Source organism: Pieris rapae, chromosome 1, assembly GCF_905147795.1.
Source record: "Pieris rapae chromosome 1, ilPieRapa1.1, whole genome shotgun sequence".
Classification (NCBI taxonomy): Eukaryota; Metazoa; Arthropoda; class Insecta; order Lepidoptera; family Pieridae; genus Pieris; species Pieris rapae.
In genome coordinates this window covers 7,859,633-7,885,410 of record NC_059509.1, presented here as the reverse complement: position 1 = coordinate 7,885,410, position 25,778 = coordinate 7,859,633, and the positions used below count along the sequence as shown (strand labels likewise).

The 25,778-nt window shown below is 31.5% G+C and overlaps 1 protein-coding gene across 3 annotated transcripts in view; it reads left to right on the top strand.

The window, feature by feature from the left end:
- The window catches only part of LOC111003914 (atrial natriuretic peptide-converting enzyme), a 44,932-nt gene extending 20,625 nt beyond the window's left edge, over window positions 1-24,307 (top strand). The window contains exons 1-9 of one of the 3 annotated variants that reach the window (XM_022274669.2): window positions 13,027-13,599; window positions 15,283-15,433; window positions 18,175-18,306; window positions 18,567-19,205; window positions 19,731-19,967; window positions 20,493-20,724; window positions 21,152-21,354; window positions 22,097-22,473; window positions 22,932-24,307. In XM_022274669.2, coding sequence (XP_022130361.2) covers window positions 13,042-13,599; window positions 15,283-15,433; window positions 18,175-18,306; window positions 18,567-19,205; window positions 19,731-19,967; window positions 20,493-20,724; window positions 21,152-21,354; window positions 22,097-22,473; window positions 22,932-23,135 — 2,733 coding nt within the window. In that variant the 5' untranslated portion in view covers window positions 13,027-13,041 and the 3' untranslated portion in view covers window positions 23,136-24,307. Of the gene's footprint in view, window positions 1-13,026; window positions 13,600-15,282; window positions 15,434-18,174; window positions 18,307-18,497; window positions 19,206-19,730; window positions 19,968-20,492; window positions 20,725-21,151; window positions 21,355-22,096; window positions 22,474-22,931 lie in introns of those variants that run through there. The other 2 variants (XM_022274668.2, XM_022274670.2) reach the window with 2 other exon arrangements.
- Window positions 24,308-25,778: the final 1,471 nt, after the last annotated feature.

Below are 25,778 nucleotides of genomic sequence, written 5' to 3'. Positions count from 1 at the left end.
GTTATAATATCAAAAGATCTGAATCTAAAAACAAATAGGTAATCATAGTCTAGTGGCGCAACAACTCTAAACGGTCGATCATTTTTATGATATCGTCTAGTCCCCGACTTTAAACATTTTTTGTTATAGAAAGTAGCCTTAGTGTTCTCATCTTTAAATTTAATTAAACACAATTAAACACAATTAAACACAAGTCTTGTATGACTTAAGTATGCATGTGAGTATGTGTGTGTGTGTGAGCGTAGAAGAAAGAACGCGCGCGCGACCCTTATTTTAATATAAAGATGAGAGAAAATTTTCTTTAAGGTATAAAGATTGCTTCTTAAAAACTAGAAACTATGAAGTTAAAGTGTCAATTGCATCCTTATGACCTCTGCATATATTACACACTCTTTATTTTAATTAAGAGCCTACACATCGTTAACAAATTACGTAATTTTATGTGATGAGTAGACCTTCAAGTGCTAGGTCAGCTATTATTTAATAACATGTCTGTTCGACCATGTTAAGGCCAGGATGGCCTGTTTATCTACCCGCCTCTTAAGATTAGAGTCATATATCACATAAACTTTAGTATTATTCACTGCCATCCTTGTAATAAATAAGCGAGATTAATTTGTTAAATTTAAGCCTGCATTTTTTATGTCAAGAGTAGCTTTGAGTATTCATTGAAGTTTACCTTTTTATATTATATATGCATTATGAAATATCATTGAATCGAAGTCAAAATAAATAAAAAAAAATTCACATAAAATTCTTATCTATTACACAAGGAATAAAAATTGCAATTCATAAAAAATTCAACATAAAAATAAATTACAAAAAAAATCGTAAAATCATAAATTTTATAACGGAAGGATCTCCATCCGTAACCTAAATAATGTTATAATAATACTTTATATGTAAAAGTCAAGCAATATTTGTCTTCACTATTTTATCTCTGCTGTCTGGGCCAATGAACTGATTGACTTCGGTACATTAGTATCGTATTAAAGTACCAATTCGTATAACATGAGTATGACAATATATTTCTATAACTAAAACAATGTGTAGGTACAAATGTGCCAATTCATTTAGATGAGCCCTGTGCATGAATGATTCTAATGCAACGGAGTCCTAGTCGTTAAATTATCATGATAAATTTAATAGAATTTCAATCAAAAATACATAAGAAAAACAAATGCAACAATAGACATGCGGACATCTACGAGAACGTTTTAAAGTGCGTGTTCAAATTATATCTTGTGATAGCTATAGCCAGCTATTTTAATGATGTCATGCCTCTTGAGGAATTTTCTTACTAATCACACACGAGAATTATGACCATAAAAATATTAATAACGTACACAAAGATATTGCCTGCAGAGATATTTATTTATTTATTAAAGAATACCTCATCATATATAATGCAATTTCTATAATATAAGTTACAATCTATGTATTCTAAAATACATGATAATTATGGAAAACATAGATTTTCCAAAAATGTAAAACCATATTTTTATGGCTTTGTATTATTTAAAATAGTAACATATATATATCGTTCGAATAGTGTACTTGGAGTAGACTATTCGACAGCCAGAACCTGACACTTCATTTTTGATACGAGTACTTGGCACAACTATCGTAAAGTTTGTGTTTAGTCTACGTATCAGTTAAGTCGTTTCTAAAAATACTTGATGTTTGGTTCTTTTTCTGGCAATCAGACTTGTACCCTGAGTCAATAAAGTATACACGAGAAGGAATTGTGTTATCTTATTTAAAAAACAATTAAGTTGATTGATATATTTATTTAATGTATAATTAATATGAAATGTGCATCAAGTTTAGGTAGAAAGTTATGTATTTTTTTATGTTTTGACCTGCATAAAATGAGATTAACTTCAATTGGAACAATGCTCGCGAAGCTATAATAAACGTGTCAAACAATAATTCAGCTTGCAAAGCCTACAATAGCGAATGCAAATTCGATTGTCATACTGAGATTATCGAAATTTTGTTGCGAAATATTATTGTCATATAGGCACGGGCGCCACTGTATGCATAGGAATCTGCTCCGCCCAATTTTATTCCTCTTGGCCTGGAAATAAGTTACTCACTCATAAAGATTTAGATTTTAGATCGATCAATATTATATACCTAACAAGTTCTCAAATGATTCCTTAAAAAAAATGATTACATTCAAATGTTTTAAAGTATTATTAGTTAAATTATAAATTATAAATATTAGTTAAATTATTATATATATCATTCTTAAATTGAGTATTTATTTCAAACAAATTACGAATAAATAGTGAACAATTTCTTTTTATTACTTACCTAAGTTTTCCGCATTATAATAAATGACACATATGACTCAAACATATTGTTATTTATTATAAAGTATATAAATAAAGAAATAATTCCACAAGCATTATTTGTTTGTAGTATTATTATTTAATATTTAAAAGCTTTAAGCTGAATAAATAGATACATAAATTTCATGCCCGATTCGGATTTATATCACGTCTATTAATAGGTGACTGCATCATTAATGGTGTAGGTATATCCACAGATTAGGCAAAGATTTTTATATCATTAGAATTGAAAAGGCCAATTCCGTCACGTCAGCTTTTGCATTAGCGGAATATTTGTAATTGTAATATTAACTAATCGATTAGAATCATAAAGAGCCAATCAAATATATAAAGGCTGAGCATGTAATGCAAGTTAAAATCGGCATTGACATCAATGATGAATTCTAAGTAATATTGATGGCTGGCGTTGAATAGATTTAATTTCTGGTCATAAATTGTGGTAATTTATACTTTATAGTAATAAAATCTCATCCTAATGTCCTTTGCAAAGTCTATACCAACAAATATAATATTAATTTGAAATGTATTTTCATCACATTACAATCGTTTAAACTTAACGTTTCAATTTATAATATTGTTCAAATGGATGGACTTTAAAAAAAGAAAGAAAAATTAGTTCTCTATTTACTTGGTTTGATAAAAAAACATGCCACAGCGGTTAATTAAAAGAAATTATATGTAAAAATCACTTTTTAATTAGCTGACCCGGCGAATTTTATACCGCCAACAGTCGATCTTTCATATTTTATTTTTTAATACTTATTCTGCAATTTGCGACACCGGATCAGCTAGAGATAAAAAAAATGGTATTAAAGATCGAATTTACTTTTAAATATTAAAACGAATCTTTTGTATGGAAATATACATACAAGATAAAGAATCAGCCGAAATCAGTTAAGTTCTTGATATTCGCGCTTAGCAACACAGAGTTTCATTTTTTATTATAGATTGTCAGTTACTTGTTTATGTGGGTCGACTTCCATGAACCAATGATAACAATAGTGATATTTTTTTAACTCAAAAAAGCTGTTTAAACTTTTTGCGGTTACCGTGTTGTACCTTGGTGCCTGAAGGGTTAAACCACCAGACATTTTAAATTTTGTATAAACTAAAGAGGTAACACATTAAGTGCTCTTTTTTCCGATGTGGAGCCAAGTGGAGCGGGGCCATAGTAGCGGTGCGAGCTCGGTTCCGTGCGCGCGTCCCGTTCATTTTTTCAAAGCATTGCCATTGCTAGCTCTCGGATCCGAGTATTCGGTACCCAACGTGCTAAATGTCGACCACTCGAATCCAAAAAAAAATTTTTTTTAATAAATATTTTCAAACATTCATATTTACTTAATCATAATTCGCCATAAAAACTTTTGGTTTACTACTTTGTATCTACTGTTTATGCATTCAATGTGCTAAAAAATACATTTAATACAAAAAAACGAAACAAAAACTTTACAACAAATATTTATTTAGGAATATTAAGTATCAGTCCATAATTATTAAATGGTATGAATTAAACATTTTCTTTTTATTCATACAATGGAACAAGACACGACGCTCATTGCTCTGACCTAATCACCCACGCTCAGATAGATGAGTTCGTGATCTTACAATCTATATTATTACTTAGCTTCCGGATCTTGTAATTTATTCGAAATCAAGGTTTCCAGTAGCTAAAGGAATAAATGTAGGCGGTCTTTGTCCACGTTTTGGCTTCAACTCTTACTCTTACACAGTATTTACTTATAGAAAACAATATATTAAAAACAAAAAAAACAATATTTTACCTTAAAATAAAAGCGGAACGCTGCCAGTATCTTCGGAAACTTGCCTAAAGAGACTTCTTTTAATAATATATTTTTTGGATTATTAGTAGCTTTTCTACTCTATATATATAAAACTGAAGTTAAATGGAATATTTACTTTTATTAATAAAGTATTCATATTGGAAAAAAGCGCGAGATTTTTTAAACCTACTATCGTAGAGGAAAGGATTAGCCTGTTATAGAAGAACCTATTTGTATTGCGTTAAATAATTATAAAAAAAAAATATTAATTACTTACTTATGACATATTTTAAAATTTTTCAGAACGTATAAAAATTGCTACAAACAATAAATTATTGCGTTTGTTTTTCATACATTTTGCATGTGCGTTTTATTATTAACAATAATAAAACACATGAAACTGCCGAAGTTAATTAAGTATATTTTTGAAAAATAATAAATTAAATACTAAAAATGTGATCGCCTAGTTTTTTTTAACTTGATTAAAATGATTTATTTCACGTTGTTCCTTTCTTTAAAAATACTATGTTTCTTAAGAAGAATTATTATTTTCTGTCCATTCTCTTGATTGGCATCAAAAAAATTAGGAGGTTTTTTCATATTTGAGTCAGTACGATTTCCAAAACTATTAAAAAATAAATAAATTCGTTTTCAGCAAAATATTTTATCTACGATATTTATAATACTTTTCCTTGATGTCCCATATTCTTGAGACGCTTGTATATTATATTGAATTCGCTATATGATATTTTTTAAAGAATTATTAATACATAATAGCAAGACATACAACTTTAATGAGGTAGAGTTACATAAGCCGATATGTATTTTATTTCTCCGAGAATTGAACCATATTTTTTACAATTACGGTATTTGTTTTTCAACCGTCTGTTGAATCGTTTAGATATTTATAATTGCTCTTTCATCATACTCAGTGTGTCAAGGTATCATCTTCCCAGTGATTCATTGCGCGTAGGAACAATATATTGTTAAAAACAGGTGCTTACACCTACTTTATATGAAATATAATAGTGTAATTAGTTTTGATTTAAAACAGTAGGAGAAGATATTTCACATGTAACCGACAGACTATATTTATAAAAATAGATTATTTCATAATTACTAAATATTTACAACTTCTAATTAAATTTTGAAGATGGCAAGGGAGCAACGAAATGTTGTAATTAAAGTAACATTATTGCTAAATCATTTAAATAAAGTACATTGCTACAATATAAAAATAATTATTATTTTTACATTATTTAAAACGATTTTTATAACAACGAAATTATTTAAACTACAAACAAAATTGAAGAACACAAGCGAAACAAAATTCTATGAACATTTATATGAAACAAATGAAATTATTAGTTTCGTCAATATTTTTCCTACAAAAATTGTCGTAAAACATTTCTTATCGCTCACACACTGCGCGTGACCTTTCTATTTAAAGATGCTCATAAGAATTAAACATTAATAAAAATAAAGGACAAACTTAAATGTCAGATAACTCGAATTTCTAGATCTTACTTAACCATCTGGATTCTATTGAAGATGCTTCATGACACTACTAATTAATGCCGCAATATTTTTATAATAAATGAAATACTTAGAAAATAATATGTGATAATGAAATTACTGTGTGATATTTTTACTAACGAGCCGTTAATATGTTGTATTCAATCTTCTCAATTTCTATGCCTAAAGTCATTATTATTTTTTATACCTAGCTGACATGCGCAAATTTAGTACCGCCTAACAGACATTAAATGTCGCGCTAGAGATAAGGTGAATTTGATTTATGGTTTTAATTACACTTTCGCGATGTTCATATTTATATAATATACTGACTTAGTAAGACCAATTGATTTGACATTTTTTTAGTTACATCATTTGTTGTATTCTTAAGTTGCTTGATATTTTATCAATGGTTTACAATAAATAAATTTGTGAATATCACTACCTTACTTGTGATATTCACAAATTTATTTATTGTATGATATTAGCAATAGCCTATTGTAGCAGAATATTTTAATATACAAAGCGGAAAAATACGAGACCCAACCGAAGTTTTAGGCTTGTTTTAGGACAAGGGCGAGACTACTTTTACGAACTCTAATGTAAATAATTCTACGAGAAACAAAGTTTAAACTATCTGAAATTATATAGGTATATTGTAACAGAGATACACTAAGGAACATGAAAGATCTTTCATTATCTGTTATTATAAGCAATCAAACAAGATTTGTCCTAAAGCTTTTCAAAAGATTATTTAACAGCCATTCTATTATGTATTTTAAGATAAATTTAGATTAGATTTTATTATTTTAGAATTTTTTTTGTCAGAATTTAGTAATTCTATAATGAATTTGTCTGATCAAAAATTCTGATGAATTTATCCTTTTCCAGATTATCCATTTCTAACAGGGCTTACTCATTTCATGAGGTTTAAAGTACTCTAGTACTAAAAAAAACTTATTTTACAGACACTAACGTGAGTTTCTTACATTATTTACATGACTCGGGATTTTGAGAGCAATTCAAGTCCTGGTCAGCTGACAGTCCTCATCAATTTGACAAAAAATAACTTTTATATTATGATTGCCATTAGTTTGGGTTATATACTACTGAAATGTTCTCAGATAAAAGCATGTATTACGGTTGGTATTTTAAACATACATAAGGACTTTACGAAAATGACACTTGACACACACTCATCAAATAAAAGCCATGTTTATTGATTAAATATTAACGAAACGTGATATTATTCTTGCGAGCAAAATTTTCGTAAATCTAGTGAAAATGTGAAAAAGAAGAAAAATATACCTTATAAGTAAATAAAAGTAAGATAGTGAATATATCACTTCAATACACAAGCTTTACTACTAATATATTTAAACGTGAATTTGTTTTTTGGTTTAAAATTTATTTATTAGTCACAAGGACTACTGCTTCGATTTAAGAATCTTTTTTGCGTTGGATAGTGAAGAGCTATAGGATTATCGCTACGACAGGAAGATTCTTTCTTAAATCCACACAAAGGCAATTACAGGGTACAAAGCTATTCTAAGAATTGAATGTGAATTCAAAAAACACATGAATGAATGTTTTTGTGAACATTCTGTCACAATGTCATCATTCTCATTCACATATGTATTTGTAAAAAAAACCATTCATAAATACAGTATTCATTATAAATCACGGCTAAAATAAAACTTGTTATAACAAAAATATTTCACGATTACACCGTCTAATGTCAGATCGTTAAAAAATATACTTGACCTTTACACTTTTGAAATGTAAATGCAGTGATTTATTATTTTCAGAATTAGAGTATTTTTTGTGATATAATCGCTCTCACAATTCTGGTATTTAATTATATGTAAATATGCTAAGTGCGTCTGAGATTTATGGATTTGACGAGAGAAACAAAAAATTATGATAATTTTATATTCTCTACTAACTCTACTCTTTATATACATATTTAAAAACATTTACCCAGAAATATAGTAATTGTATCTGATTGGTAGGCATGGTCTGAGTCGGGTGAGGATTGTCCGCAGTGGTCTCAGATACGTCATAATCTTTGTTCTGTGGTGGGTTATAACCTTGCTTGTGTGTTGTACAAAAATGGTCGGCAGTGACGAGATATGGAATGCAGTGGTGAGCATGTAATACTACAGAAGGAGTCAGCAGAACAAGAGAGGGACGAATCCTAGGGATAGAAGACAGGGAATGAATAGGAGAAGATATGCCCATCTCCTACCTTCTATGTAGTGTATACTGCACCGAAGGTTTTTAAGTGTAACATGCCGTTGAGGTCCCGGTAGAATGCGACAGCGACCCCGGAACCTCTGTAGGAACTTCTCGAGGTGGTTTTAGTGGGTATTGTTCACCCAATCTCTGAATAGCAGAGATTTCGGTGTGGATCGAGTCCCACATACCCCTACAAACGCAACGTTTTAGGGCAGGGAATGCGCAAATGCATTTCCACTTCAAAAAAAGGCATGGTCTGAATAAATAGGAAATATTCTATAAATGTTCTATATATTATGTATAATGTTCATGGTTATTTTATCATTTTTTCAATAACATACAAAGTTATAATAAACTAACTAATGGTTGTAGCTACATGATATTATCTATGTTAGTTATGTAAGAAGTAATCGTGACTTCGAGTTGAACGATAAGTAATTTATAATGCACCAGCAAATCTTAGGTCACACATTATTTAAACATTAACCATCAACATTTTGTTAATACGCGATGTATAAAATCTATTCTTATTGTGAAACAATTATTTATATTTTGGGTATCAACCTCACACAAGATATAATATTTAAGGGGTTAGAAAAATAAATAATTAAGTTAAAGTCGGAGTCCAATATAAGTGCGAAAAATATCTGATTCTACGAAAACATACAGAAGGAATAGCAACCAAATACACGAACGGATAATTCGTCCTATTTTGTTTAATAGTAACTGACGTAAGAATGCATTAACATTGAACAACGTGAGAATAAATTAAGTTATATAAAAGTATAACATTATATTGATTTATTAATCGGGTAGGTATTGTAACATTTCATATCTGCATTAGAACAAAGATATCATCAATTGAACTTCAGATCCGAATACCAAAATATAAGGTACCGACCCGCCAACTATGCCGCTGGCATTCGTGTTAATTTCAAAGTTCAAGCTTAAAGGACCCCTTAGTGTAATCAAACAAAGACGAAATGTCAGGTAAAGGTCGTTAAGATTTTATTGTGATCATTGTTAAGGTATTAGTTCGCGGGATTGTATGGTTTGATTTTTTATTGTTGAATTATAAAGTAATAAAAGGTTATGTTTTGAATTATCTTTTATTCATCGCTGAATATGATTACCTTAAAGTAATTCATTTTTCTGAACATTTCATTAATTGTGTTCAGTTCCCATAATTTGTCAAACAGCTAAAAACCAGTCATTAAATATGATAGATAACTGGTTCTATAAGATATATGATTTGTGATAAACACTGTAAAACCTAATAATATATTATTATCATCTTGGGCCACCTAGAATATGAAAATTTATTTTATGCAATGTGGCAAAAACGTAATTTAATATTACTATTCTTTAGATATGACTCTGACAAGTACGATGGATTCAGACGTCTTATACTGTGGATTTAAATCTATCAGTAAATAGCAAACAGGTTAAAGAGGTACATAGTTGGTCTATAGTTTTATATATATGAGATTGGAATATTACACCATACAGACTAATATATTTTATTCTAGAGGTATGTATACTAGAATATGGTATAGATAAAGAACATAAACATAGAGCCTCCACGGAAAATAATTATCTACAGTGGCAAAATGACTTATAATGTTGAGTTTGTAATTACTTACATGTTAAGCTGATATCTGGGTTACACACAGAAGAACGTTCAGTTATATAATGTGTCTACTTGTTCCGTGGCCATCTTGACTACGTGAGGAAGATGATTTTAAGATTTCAGACGTACTTAGGACGTAAGAGAAGGCGGAAACGCCTCACAATTTTATAATAGCATAATTACATGTTTCATAAATACTTTATTTTTAATACTACTAGTAATTTACTGCAATCAAAGTGACACATGCTTTCAATTAAACAATAATTAATTATAAGTTACTTTCGTGTTTACTAGCAACTTTTAAAGACGGTTAAATTCATATAGGTTCTAATAAATTTTAAATATTGATTAATAAATAATTCTCAGTAATCAGATAACCGATTTGTTTCTCTAGTAACTACGTAATTTATACGTTTACAACACAGTGCAAATCTAATACATTATTCCTTTTCGTTTTTTGAGACTCATGCCGGTTTTATCGCGCGTACGGCGAGTGTGAATGCGGTATACAGCCAAGGATCGAGGCTATGGCTTTAGGGATGAGACTCGAACGTTGAAGCCACTGGATTGACTTGATTGATTGATTGCTATTTCCTATAATATAAGTATATATTTTTGTTACAGATTACACAATCAAGTATTTTAAAACTATACCGTTTTGTACGCTCCGGTATTGAACAATTGTATTGATTTTTTGTGGAATTCTATAATCGTTTCTTATGACGTAACATAATGGAAACGATTCACGATCTGAGAATCAGCACACATCTTGATTATGCTTGTGTTGAGGAACTCTATGATAAACGGTTAGCAATTAAGCTAAGCAGTTAATTCTTAAAATCAGTTTATTGTTAAGATTTAAGATGCGGTTATTTTTAAATATTGCGTGATTAAAATAAAGGAAAATGTTATATGATAAGTGATTAAGACAAAGCTTAACGGTAACGCACAACCTCTTATGTCACACGATTACAGTAAGAATGAGATTCAGTATTTGTCTGAAGTTAGTATTTTTTAAAAACTAGAACAGTTAAACTTTAAATCTATGAGTATAAATAACGTGTAATAATATTCACTGGGTACTTTTTGATAAAACATTGTGTGTTTTACTGAGCTTATTATAAACTGTGTTGTATGAAGAATCACCAGTGGCGTGTGCAGGGTGTCCATCAGTTAAGAAATTGCGCAGTGGCCAGCACATTGTTTAGCCGTAATCTGCGCATCGGCCAATGAATGGGAGCTGCTAAATTATTTATCTACTATCTTCTGGATATAATGGGTTGCGTAAAGCATGTTCACATGTTTCCACGGCGAATTCCCACAGTGTGGTGCAACGGTGGTGTGCCATAAGCAGTTCAGTCTAACGCGTTGTCTTGGAGCAACTACTAGAATTTTTCACAGCTTAGTTTTGTGTTTGTGACTTAAACGGTGTTGTGTTGTGCTCTTTGAATGTTTGTGGTTTGTTGGTTTAACGAATGTATGAGGGTCTAATATCTGTCTTTTACATATTCAGCTATTGTTTTACAACGTAATATATAAACATGATAATTACATAAAGTAATTAGTAAATTATTATATTAATTTGGTTGCAAACCCGCTAAGGTAGATTAGCTAATTTAAATAGCGGCTAAGGCCGTTGTCTTAATTTACTTACTTAATAATGCCATATTATATAGATTTACATAGTTTAATTCATTTCTACTAAAGTAACACCAAATAACCATATTAACAAATATAAATGAGGCGTTATTGAAATGGCTTGCTAGTTTGGCAAAATCAACTAGACAAAGAGACATAGAGAAATCAGAAAATATTTTGTAACATTTAATCAGTAATATAGAATAATATTAATATAAAATAAAGTGCGAGGCAATAATCCTATATTTATTTCAATCGGAGTGCCATTTTTTCTGTATTTTATTAACATTAATTTGATAGAGAACGTGTTAAAAGTATATCCACGTTTCCATTTAAAATATAATTCATGATTTTACTTTCTCTGAGGAATTGACTTATAAATTTCATTTAATCATGCGACACTTTAATGGTTGATTTATTTAAGTCACACCCAGGTGATTATATATGATATGTCATAATAATAGTTTAATAATTATCGATTCCGGTGGCATATTCCTACTGTTCGCGTAAGTAAAGGTGCGCGGTACAAGTTGACTAGCGACCTCGTTTTCAAAGGCTAAGTTGTGTGCATAAAAAAATTGACTATATATATCTTTGTCTCAATCCCTACACATTTTAAGTACGTTCATGAACTCATATGTAGTCATAGTTGAGAACGAAATAAATTTATAGTAATTGGTAATTACATACACTGTTGTAATTTGTTGTTTTAAAGGTGAATTCTGAAATTAGGTCCCTATAAATGTTCATACCTTTAACATTCGACAAATTATGTCTGCATATATCAAGGTCTCTCATTGTTATAGGAATTTGATGATACAATCGATGCGATTATGCCAATCATTATTAGATTGAACTGCTCTGTTTGACTGCATATTTGGAAATAAGAAAGGGCATATAATTTCAATATTTTTTATTTACAGGTACGTAATTAAACATATTTGGGTTGTAGTTTTTGTAATATTCACATCAATTTAACTTACAAACAAAATCTATGGCTAGGTTGGTAAACTGGGTAAATTTGTAGAAGGTAATGTTCAATCAGTGAATTCATTGCGAGTTGTGCCTTGTATAGAATTTAATCGCCTTATTTAACTGCTCCGAATGAAAGTAATATTCATTTGATGATGAAATGAAAAGCAATAGATTAAGATCAGGAAGTATAACAAAATGACCTAAGTTATCAGCATTCAAGGCATCTGTTGCAGTAACGGCACATCATTACGAGCACCCTATGCGCCGTTGCACAATCTTTCACTTTTGTTGCTTATGGCCGCCATTGTCGCGCACGCGCTTTACTGAGAACGTTCCCGCGTAAACAGCAAAAAGCGCGGGAACGTCAAAACAATAATAGCCGACATAATTATCCATATTATGTTATCTACCGTATTTCCATTTACAGTATTGCAAATATTCTCATTTCGTTCTTTTTAATTATTCTTTTATTGTGATAGGAAAATATAACATAAATTAGTTTCACTCAGTTCAAATTTTATGTTTGTCTGAATAGTAAAAAAAGTTATGTCTCAGATACTAGATTCTCCAAATTGTTATGCTCACTTAGTTAAGTACGATATGATATTTCCTTTTATTGTTATACCTACTGCAATAACAGCCGGAAATTTGATTACACCAATTCATCCGTGGCATCTTTTAAACAACTTCGTAATAGCTGTATGCGTGAATTTTCAAGATTACTTGATTAAATCAATAAACAAACAAACCACATTCCTTATTCGTCATTTATTACTCCGTGCAGTTCTGATTACGCCGTGACCAGAAGACATGAAACTCGGAACGTTCCTTTAACGATTAAAAATATTATTTATCTAACATGAAAATATTAATTTATTTAACAAGTTATCGAAATTAAACGGACAAAATGGTCAATGGAAACTACGTACTGTATGGCGATAGACCAGCTTCAGAATCTGAAATTGTCGATGACCATGTACATAGGAAAACCGTGGAGCGTAAAGCAAAACGCAAATCTAATAGATCAGCCAACGATCTACAGCGCTCGTTGAACTTAGCGCAGAAGTTAGATAACGAAACAGACTCGGACAAATTCGAAAAGAAAATAAAGGAACCAAGGCTGCTTCGCTACGTTCCAACTACGGAAGTGCAAGAACATTTTGTAGCGGAGAAATTTGAGACATACGACTTGAAACCTATAGAAGAACCAATGAAGAGATACACGTTTGCAAAGAAGCCAAAAAATCACGCAGATGGCTCCATAAACTACGCTTACTCCCGGTCAAGTAGCAGTTGCAGTTCACCTAATGGTAATTTGCCGACTATATCTGAACACGGAGAGCAGTATGGTACATATAGAATTCGATCTATACAGACATCATCGAATGAGGGAATAGGTGAATACCAAACAAAATTTGACAAATATTTTACATCACCAAGAGACGTCAAATCATTCACTGATAAGGTAAAATATACTTTGTATTACCAACTAGTACAAATAATGCGGTAAAGTTTAATTGGAGAAAATGTTTTATACCAATATAACTTTGAATATGTCGAGTAATTGTACATTATTGGCACCTAATAGCTCTTTATAACACACGTGGCTTATATATGCAATTATAGGCTGCACCCTTCGTATAGGCTAACATAATTGCCTCTGAAACTAATTAATGACAGCTTATCTACCCAGTAGACGGTCTACGTTCTCATAAGCGAAGTTTTACTATCTGTCTGTGGGTGGTTTAAGTAATATTTTCTGAGTCTCATAAGCTGTGTTAACTATCGAAATAAAATAAAGAAGAGAATAGATGTCTGTCATTTTATAACCTAACACTACACTAGGTTAGACATACATCTGGAATTCTTTTTTTTTCTACGTTGTAACATCGGTATTCTTACCGAGGTAATTCTTTACCGAATTTTATTTTATTGATCGAATTAAGGAATATTTATGAAAACCTAATGAATAACCACCGTGACACTATTCAATAAAATACTATTATTATTGTATTGGTATATAAAATACTAAGAGGCAAAATATAATTAAGTTTAAAATCGTCTGAAAAGCAGCGATTACAAGTGAGAACGCTCTTTAATAAACGTGGTCTTAAATAACTAAGTTTCCAAGTCCATTGAAAATATTTTTGTTACGAATTGAACCATGGACTTTAGTTAAATGATATGTATACAAATTCAAGATAGCAGTATATTGACGTTAAAAAACAACGTAACTCATTTCGTCGAGTCTCCAGAGACTTTCTCTAGGGTCAAGGGGCACTGTGATGTCTCGTCTCGAACGAGAACAACGCGGTCGTATACACAATCCGCATATATTATTATCCGCATTTTATTGCACTAAGTTGTAATTCCTGAATTCCAAATTATTTGAATAAAATCACGGAAGTATAATAACAATAATAAAAGCCTTTTATTCGCTGACCTTTTTAACTTATTTGCTATTTTTATTAATACAATAGATAGTATTCTTAAATCTAATTCACATAGCAAAATAATAAATTTATTAGCAACCACTTTGGTCAGATTGTCTGTCGACATAGGCCTCTCCAGGCCAATTGTTTCCACGAAAATCACGGAAGTATGAATAATGTAATCCCCTATAAATTATCAAATTACAATTTGGTTCTTTAATATTCGTAAATAACTCAAACACTCCGCTGCCTCCGAAATGAGAGACTTCCTACGCACCCTTGCTGGCTTCAGCCGCAATAGGTTCTCCACCTCGTAAATAACTACCACTTGGTAATTCATGTTAACTTGGATTGAACAGTTCAACTGCTTGATTACTATTAAGGAAGATACATATTTATCTCCGATTTATTAGTACCTATTTCAGTCGACCTATAAGATTATACAATAGCATTATTAAAATATTATATAGTATTTCATAAAAAACGTTCAATAATTAAATAATAGATATCTAATAATTATCTAATAATTGGTCTCTTGGTCAATACCAGGTCTTAAGAGAGCTGTTTATTCTGGGTTCGATTGTCGGCGACACAATCATCGTTTCGAATACGTTCCTATCAGACTATATAAAAAAACAAAATTAATGTCCACTCAGAACTGCTGTCTAAGAATATAAATGAAATATATGCCCGTATTAATAAAAACTTAATTGCAGGGTTCACATCCCGACAGCCTGTATCGTGTGCCTTCAGACCGTGGAAGCAGTACCAGAAAAATCGTCCACACGCTGCGTTTACTTCGATGGCCCGTAGCTCTATTTGGAGTGTGTGTTGCTCTAGCCATATTCGTCTATTTTCTTATGCCTGGTAAGTTTTTTTAATGTGCCTTGTAACCTATTGCCGTTTGTTCTAGTTATTTATTATGAAACCAGATAATTAATATATTATAAATATTTAATAATAATAACAATGTTTTTTTAATATCTATTTTAAATTGTACCTACCTAAGTAAACTTAACCTGAACTTTCTCGATTATAGATAATTTTCAATAATTTCCAACAAATAATGTTAAAGCTACGTAAAATCTACATAAAAAAGTATAGTCTTTGACATTGGGTCTATGATCTATCGTCTTTGATGACGTTTTCTGAACAATTATTACTAGGGAAATATCGAAAAGTTCCCAATAATATGCGATGAAAGTTATTTCGCATAAAAAGCTAATTATCCGCTAATATACATGTAAAACAGTTATTCTGGCCATAAATTACTTTCAAAACAATTATTGTCCTTACTCAAGTACTTTGTTACCCGGATACCTGCTACGAATTCGCTTCATAAATATTCAGGAACTTTCACTGCAGTCGAAGATTTTTAAAACAATAAAAGCTGCAATAAACTGTGTCATATTTTTCGAATATAACCTTATTAATGTTACGTAAGTGAAAATAAGTATAAGATATGGGTATTTTGTCGACTCCAAAGAAATTTATTTTTAGGGCCAAGCTTTCGCTACACAGTTACAATTTATTGTTGGCTGATTTTAGGTAATGGCAAATATGGCAAGACATACAAGTTAAACATATTAACCTAGCATTCTAGCAATGGTGAAATAGCAGGTGTAAATTGTAGACGCAATAATATGTAAAAAAACTTATGGTACCGATATAAAATAATGTTTAGGATTTTTATAACTCTTAGAAAACGGTACAATACAACGCACTGCTGGACAATTCTTTTATTTTTAGTTTTCTTTAATTGGGCCGCATGTTGCACCATGCGTCTTTTATTAAAGGTGATTCTTCTTCTTTTAATGCCTCTCCATTAGCCGTCATATATTGATATATTACTTAATTATTGTATAAAAATTGCATTATATATAATAAAAATAAAATAACTGAAATTAGGAAAAGTACTAAGGTCCTCCCACAGTACAGATAAAAAAGCCGTGTGAAAGACTTGTAGGTGTACCTAACCAACTGCCATAAATATCTAAATACAAAACAAAGCAACATAAGAAGTACTGACACAAAAAGTCGTAAATGCTTCCGTATTAAGTAATCTAACCCTAATTTTGTAAAGAAGGTAATAAATTTTATATATTTATTGATTGTATTTCAGATAGGATAGCTTTGGGCTATTGATTGCTATACTAGCATATACTTTGCATACTAAATTAGTACTTTAGAGACCAACAATTAGAGAATGATTAAAATTGTCCACCTGAGGTAAACTCCTAAATTAGCAAACGTGAGCTGTAAATAAGCTTTATGCCAATAGCTTAGGTCAAGTTGGTTCACTATTTTGAATATGGCAATAATATATGTGTTTAAATTTAAATGTCTAGTTTGAAAATTATTTGGATATCTCGATCAACGCTTACATACAATCTCTCTTCGAGCGGCTTGATCCTTTGGCGTTGCGTAGAGATATGGGGTCACTCTGCATCTTCTACCGCATTTACTATGGAGAGTGTTCAGAGTAGTTGTTCGGATTAATACCTGCAGCTGGGTTTAATCATCGGATGTGGAGGCAGAATACGAAATTCCACCCGTATCACCTCGACGTCCGCCGTTCCACAACTGCGTGTTTTTCAAGGCAGTTTTTGCCGCGCACCACCACTCTGTGGAACCAGCTGCATACTGAAGTATTTCCGAAGCAATTCCTTAGGGTCCTTCAAGAAAAGAGCGTACCAATTCTTAAAAGGCCGGCAACGCACTGGCGAGCCCTCTGGCATTGAGAGTGTCTATGGGCGGCGGTATCACTTAACATCAGGTGAGCCTCCTGCCCGTTTGCCCCCTGTTCTATAAAAAAAAAACCATACTTTAATAGTCTAAAATAATTCCTATAACACATTATATTTTAACAGCCTTAAGTGTTTGGTTGGGTTTTTAATTAAATGAAGTAAAAAAATGCCACAAAAGGTGAAATATATTTTACATATATTCTAATGACGTTCTTGTTCCGGTTGGAATTCTTTGAAAACACATCTCACCTACTTTGTTAATCGAAGATCCTTTAAAAAATCATCGCATTATTTTTATTATATAATTGATAAGGTATTATTAACGACTCACAGGTCAAAGTCAAGATATTCTTACGATGAGACGTGCTAGTGACTTCTTTGAACCCGGCTTTCTCCGTTAAATCAACATGTTTCATCTTTAGTATTACGTCAATTCGAGCACAAATACATTTGTCCTATTTACATACATTGTATTGAATATTCAGTGTGGACATTTAGAGGTGAACACACAAGCGTAAGCATTGCCAAGTCGAAATACAAATAATATAATCTAGGCCATCATTTAACCTTTAGGTAAACAGTTCGTATAAAATTTTACGAGATGTAAAGTCTACGTATCAAATTGCTTTACTGTTTATTATGATACGCCTTTAAATATGTTATTGCTGCGATTTTTAGTTATGGCTGAATAATATTTTATTGGTATAATTACTTTTTATATTGGATACGTTAAAGTATAAAAGTATTCGCCGACTACGTACACGTCAAGTCACGTCGTACAAGCAGGTCATTGGTCTACACCAACGCGCATAGAATTGCAGATAGTTCTCATTTATATCACGGCACAATTTATTGTTCTAGATAACCTGGGTCAAGAATTCGATAAGATAAACGCAACTAATTGGGAAGAGAACTTCTCCAGTGCTCAGTCCTACTCAACTTCCTCTTCGACGTCCGGGCCTCTTAACAGAAATATAAGTAAATCTGTTAACGGTAAGTCACCATTTTATTCACAAAGCGTACTCAAATCTACCTATGGACAAGTTAAATCATTTATTATTTCATTATAGCAGCTTTATTATGTTTTTCATACTAGATTTAACGCTTAAGTTTAAAAAAAAATTAATCGGTCGTCAGTAGTGTCTATCCTGGTTTGAATTATTCATAAAAATATTTTAAAACAGGTACGAAAACTTCTGAAGTAGATTTCAATGAAGCTGATATAATCACAAATATCTCTTCTGTAATCGCAGAATCCAGCACCACAAGAAAATTGCCAATCCCTCCCGTCTTCCCGACCCATATAGAACCCGAGGTACAATATGGAAATGATGACAACAATATAAGAAAACCAAAACTGTTTTTTAATACAAATACACCGGATGAATCCACATTCAGGCCACATATAACGCATCATCCTGAAAAACCTTTGGCGATTTACTTCAAAGATGCTGAAGCTGTATCCACAACGACCACTGAGAAAATTACCACAGAAATAATAAAAAAAGCTGAAACCTCTAATACGTTGCCAAAATTGGAAGAGAAAACCACAAAAACCCCTGTTTTCGCACCACAGCCTAAACCTCAGGTTCCTATAAACGTTGAGTCGCCGGCAGAAATACCGAAAACCTATGAAGCAAGGTTACAGACTACGTATAATTCAAAAATTACGCCTGACATCCAAGAGTATTACAGGCGGCCAGAATATGAATCCAAAGTGAAGTTCACCTCAGGTCATTCAAAACTTTTTGGTATATCTGTAGAGGATTCAGAAAAAATTAAGTCCACAACTCAAAGCTCGTTATATAACACTAGAGTTTCTCCTACACTTCCCACTTGGAAAGATAGAGATTATAGCACTACTAAAAATCCTATTAACTCTCTATCTGATGGTAAGCTTTGATTTGTATTCTGGGAGCATGCGGTGTAAAAATATAATGGACAAGATGGTGCTTAGTTATAACAGCTAATACAAGAATGTTATATATACATTGAATATTATAGAAACTAATCATTAAAAACGTAATATATACAATGATTTACCTAGCAAAATAAATAATATAGATACAAATTTTGCATTTAAAGCACTTTTACGTAAACAAGCGTATAAAGAAGGTCGCCGCGTAGTAAAACTTTAACAAGCGTTGCGTAATGAGTATACTTATTATAATCTTACAACTTAGATTGACTTAATAGCATGCATTTGTGCTTAATAAGATATTTTCTGACCTACATAATATATTTGTTACATCATATTAAAATTATAACAAAAAATTTCAAAGTTATGGCCTGCTATGCCACTCCATGTCCACTCGGTGATGGTTCTTCATTTCCATATTAATAAAATTCGTTTGAATTCTAAATAACTTTACAGTATGTTACGTCACTTTTATTATAGCTAGTATTAATATTTACAGTGCCCCAATGCCGGTCGACGCGTCTTCCACTATGTCGAGGCATCTTGCCCTACGACTTAGCAGGTCTTCCAGCTAGGATTGGAAAGAAAGAAGTGACTTTATTGCTACCACAGATTGAATACCTGGTGGCCACTAACTGTAGTGATCGAGTGCGACACTTCGCTTGTTCACTATTAGAACCAGAATGCAGTCCACCTCCTTTTTCATCGAAACTACCCTGTTATAGTTTGTGTAAAGGTATGACTTTAACATAATTAGTGATTCTAGCAAACAAAATGTTTCTTATACATTATTTTGATTGCTGTGACCGTCCACAAAAACAATACGGTTTCATAATTTCAAAATATTATGGATACATTAGAAAATTCGTGTACACGTACGGACCGTGTTTTTTCTTTTATGTAAATTTTCCCAATTTATTTACAATATAACACAACATTTATGCCACTGGGACAAAAGTATGAAACATAAATAGAAGTGTATACAGCAATTGCTCAAAAATCACCAAAAATTAAAAATGTCCTGCAAAGAATTTGTAATCATTACAATTCTGAAATTAAATTTACGTTCCGGTATATGTTACTGTTAAATTAAAAAAATATGCAATTCGTTGGTTACTTAAAAATATGTATGAGCTCGTGGAACTTTGAGTAATAAATACAATTATAATTTAAATCTAAAGAAATATTCCATAGCCAACTGCTTTGTAAAGATTTCTCCCGATAAAATGGGTTTTCAATTAACGTTGCGTCTTTTTTTCAGCTATCGCGGACAGTTGCGAAGGCTACATACCAACAGAGCTGTCACCGATCTTCAACTGTAACCAGTATTCGAGTAGCAATTGCGCCAACGCACGAAGCCCTTGCTACGACAGAGAGCTTACTTGTGGTGATGGCACCTGTGTGCCCCGGGATTGGATCTGCGACGGAACCCGGGACTGTCCAGGCGGAGAGGATGAAGCGCCTTGTTCCACCTGCGAAGAGAATGAATTCCGGTACACCAATACACGTAATTTGGTTTCGTGATGGCTCATAATTCAAAGACACATTTTTGTGTATATTTAGTGTCTTAGAAAAATTCTTCAATTATTAATATCAAATTCTTCATTAAATTATATCTGATGGAATGACATCAATAGAATATATATTTTTAGCGTCCACAAGGATATTACATTTAAATGTTCCAGTATATTATACTACCAGTCCTAAGTTACTTAGGTATACATATTTATAATATATATTAATTAGAGGAACATTCTGCTGTTTAACTATACAAGCATTCCAGCCATTAAATTTTTGCCTAAAATATCTTGAAATCGAAAATATTAAAATCTTAGTAATTCTCTATCTACTCCGTAACCTAAAACTGAATAATCAAAATAGCTAAAACTAACCGAAGAGTAAAAAACTTGACATTGACAGGTGCCAGTCGGGTCTATGCATTGTGAAGCGTTGGGTCTGCGACGGTTATTCCGACTGCCCAGATGGCGATGACGAAATTGACGAATCATGCCGCTCTCATACGAATGGGGAAGTGCAAGAACCAGGGGAAGAGCTTGCCGGTTCCGCACCTGCTCCTTCCATCCGCAAACCTTACAAACAACCGCAGTCACGTCATTATAATGGTATGTAATATGGAAATAATCGCTTTATTTTTACAGTTTTAAAATCATTACTTAATTATTTTGGAAACATAAACTAGGCAGATTCACATCTATAACTTTCTAGTGGTGTTTCTATCTGCATCTGTTTCTTTGTTCATTTATCTGCATAGCCGAGGAGGTGTGTTCTGTGCATGACATCGTCATAATTTTCTTCATGGTACCAGCAAGTGCTCTATTGCTACATACTTTTCTTGGCTGGTAAGAGCGTCGCTGTCATGTCTATGAGTATTGCTAGTAAATATGAATTAAAAAAAGAAGGAATTGTTCCATAGAGATAGAATCGAACTCTATGAAGATAACACTGCACAGTACTTTCTAATAAATTTAAAGTATTTTTATAAGTACGTAATTTTTTTTTACGTAATAAATAAAAAAATAATAATAAGTACGAAAAAGTAAAAGTAAGCTTTGTTTTTAAAGTATTGAAATATAATTTGTTAAAGTCATAGTAAAATTAAATTAATATTAAGCGACAATTTTATTTCACCTCACAATTTCTGGTAAACAAACTTCTCGCTTTTTATTCTTTATAGATTGATTCATATTGTTAGCTTATCCCTCCGTGTCATATTATGAATTTATAAATGGGACAAAACATATTAATTGAGGCTTCGAAGTGGAGTTTTTTTTTCATTACATCTCGCACCGCACTCGTTGCGAATGCAACATAACACTTGTTTATTAAATATCTTCTACTTTGTAGGAGAAACGGACAGCAAGGAGCTGTTAATGACAAGTGATACAACAAACGCTTTGAAACGTAACTTTACAAGGCGTCCTTCGCCTTCTCGTCTCACGCCCTATTCGAGACCCATGCTTAGGTCCCGCAAAGAACCAGAGCCGACCACGATGGAGAATTTAACAGAAAAATCAGCGGCATCGTATAGAAAAAACTTCAGGAAACAAACCCAAAGAGTACCTGAAAGTAAAAAAGATTTATCCGAAGATATGGATCAATTCTACGTTGACGTGATAAAGGATGATGAACGAACGGCGGAAACTCCTCCACCGGTTGCAACCAAATTGGACAAGAGTATAGACAACTTGGAGAGAGTCATTGATGGAGCTGGATTATTGAGGGTACGTTTTATTAGTATTTAATTAGCGATAAATTTGAAAACCAAAAAAAGTATTGTCACTAACACTTCGCCCCTATTTATCTTTACATTCTAATAGTAATCTTTCGTCTCTTTCTGACAAATTGTATTAAATGTGATGAATAAACAGAAAGTTCCACAAATACGCTATTACTGGAGTATTAAATAAATATAAATATGTAAGGGCGTCAGTAGCGGCCTCGTGGCGGTGTTGATGGTCGTTGTCTATCGTGGGCATTTTGGCAGTTGTATATACAGCAATTTTCAAATTAAGAGCACACCCGTTTTATCTCATGTCATTAATATGCACTTAATAATTTAACACTTAATTACTCTAGCCAAGCTATAATAAATTATTGTAATGTTCAGCGCGCCGTCATATATATGTGTGTGTATAATTCTATTTGTTTTTAAACGAGTTAAATATTTAAATTTCAACAGAAAGCGGCCCTTGCCCGTAAACAGGATTTGTCCCGTGAAATGAACGCTACAGAAGAAGACTTTGGTTACAATAGTGCTCACGCATCGCCATGTCCCAACGAGGAATTACGTTGCGTTGACGGCCGATGTATCACTTTAGCCCAACTCTGTGACGGAACCATAGACTGTAGCGATCACGCCGACGAGGACAATTGCTATACATAAATGGACAGGAACTAAAAATTGTGGATTTAATAAATAAAGCCTTTACAGTGTATTAATAAAGAACGTATAATTTAATGTATTAATCGCTTGTTGAATAGTATTTGAGTTTGCCGCTTCTGCGATAAACGACGCCGAAGTGTATATTTTGGACAGACGGGTTCATCAGAAAAAAAGGGCCTTGAAAAATAATACAGACGACATTATGATTTCCGTCCACATTAATTAAGTTTAGTTTTAGGAAATTAGTGTTAACTTTGAAAACTCGAAAACTTAGCTGTGATACAGAATCATTTTATAGGAAATAAAATCTTCATTTTAATTATTAGCTATTGATTAAATTCATTCGCGATTCATCATTTTAAAATTGTATGTTTACATATTTCGTTATGATTATTAATCAAAATATAGTTTAATATAGATGAAGGTTTGTTAATTTGTTATTAGCTTATTCATAGACGCACCAAAAGCCTAAAATTGTTTTTTTAAATAATTTATAAAGAAAGTAACTACCACACTATATTCATCAGTTAATTGATGTAATACGTCTAAGACCGACAAATATTAAGCAGAATTACAGGGGAATTTTTTTCCTGAATGTCTGAAATTGGACAAGATGTTTACGATAGTAATACATTTTATTTTATTTTTTCATTCACCATACTTTTATTTAAGTACAAAGCAGACGAATCGATTATAATTTCCCAATACATCTCAGTATTTGTCAGGTGTCATTATTTTAAAAATATATTTAATACACATTAATATCGTTAGTGTTAAGTTTTGGTAGTTTTACAATTGTGTTAATTGCGCCGTTATTATTAGTATAAAGTTATAATCCGATTAATAATACATATATCATTCACATACTATAAAATTAAATTGTATACTAATAATATCATAATCTACCTTACATACCTTAATCTACTTGTCTCTGTTTTGGAATTAAATAAATATTACCAAATTACTCACAGATACATTTAGCTACTTTTTTAAGGTATAAGATTGTAAATACACATAGGTTGTAATAATTTATTATTTTGTAAGGACTATAATTAGGATCTCCTTTCGGAATTTTTGTAATTATCCTACACCTTGAAAAGAGGTGTTTTTTTATACCATTAAGTCCAAAGTAATGTCATAATAAAATGTAGAGTAAGCAATTTAAAAAAATCGAATTTAAATACATAATTAAATTCTTATTTATATTATTTCCATAAATAATATAATAAATGTCATATATCATATTATAAGTTACATTATTCGCTAAAATAAGCATTAGTTTTTAGATATTACAGAATCTAAACAATTATCGTAAAATATTCTAAGTTAATAATATCGACGTATAATAATTGTAATGTACCTACTTAAGTCTAATTAAATAGGTCATATTTAAGTCATCGTTTTTTGTAAAAATCAATGTGGTAATTTTTACGCTATTCATTAAATGTTTTATTAAAATATAACATTGTAATTCTGTAGTTTTGTTTTATTGCCTACAAAACATAAACGTTAAAACCACTTCTGTCAGTTCTAACTGTACTTAGTTAACAATCAAAGTCGAGACTGTACGTAGTATGACCCCTGTCAAAAATGTATTTGATCGAACTAAGGTTACCCATACTTTGTATAATTTATGAGCTTAGAAATGAAAAAGGATTTATACAGACGTATACATGACATTGACAGCACATGTGTTGTTTTATATGGTGGCCGCGGCCATTGTACATTTACGCTATATTGTCTCTTTTGTTGCATATTTAAATTTTTTATGACCTTATGCAACAGGCAAACTTTTACGTCAGGCGAAGCAAATTCCCGGATGTCTGTTTTTATTGAAGATTTATAATTACCCATTACTCACATAAGCACAACCATTTATAATTTGCGATTCGAATTAGTTACGGAGTCACGGTGACTCAGAATATCTGCTAGATCTATCGAATTGAGACTAGTATGATAAACGAAAATAATCATTATCTTAATGGTCATACAGTTTATTTTCATTTAATTTGTGAGTTTAACAGTTAAATTTGGCAGTTTTTATGCTATAGCTGTTTTTCATTGAGATAACGAAGCGATTACCTCATCGGCGATCTCAACTACTGTTTCACAAATGTATATAATATTTGATACTATATAAACCACATCTGATTTGATTTTATATGGTCTGTAGGAAATAATAAGAATTGATCGAATCTTAAACAAAGTGAAAACTGAATTGATTCATTTCTGTGGCATTGAGCTCATGGCCAAAAAATTTATATTAAGATTATTACCAACCAACTAAATAAGTTATATTTACCAACCTAACATAATATAAACATTGTATTAATAAACTTTTTAATATAAATAAGCTGTATGTAATAATATCAATGCAAAAAAAAAATCAAATTTGTATAATTAAAAAATACTACAAGTGGAAAGACCGTAATATGTAAGAAAATAGTAGAAAGTGCAAATTTTTGCATTTTGAAATTTCTGCATCGTTTTACTTCTTCCAGATCACCCTTCATATGCCGCGATATGTGCAACGTATGTGTGTGTACATATGTAGATACGTTAATTGTCTTCTCATTATTATTTACTAAAGTAAGTAGTTATAGTAATTTAGCAGATAGCCAGTTAAGCAAGTGTCATCGACCG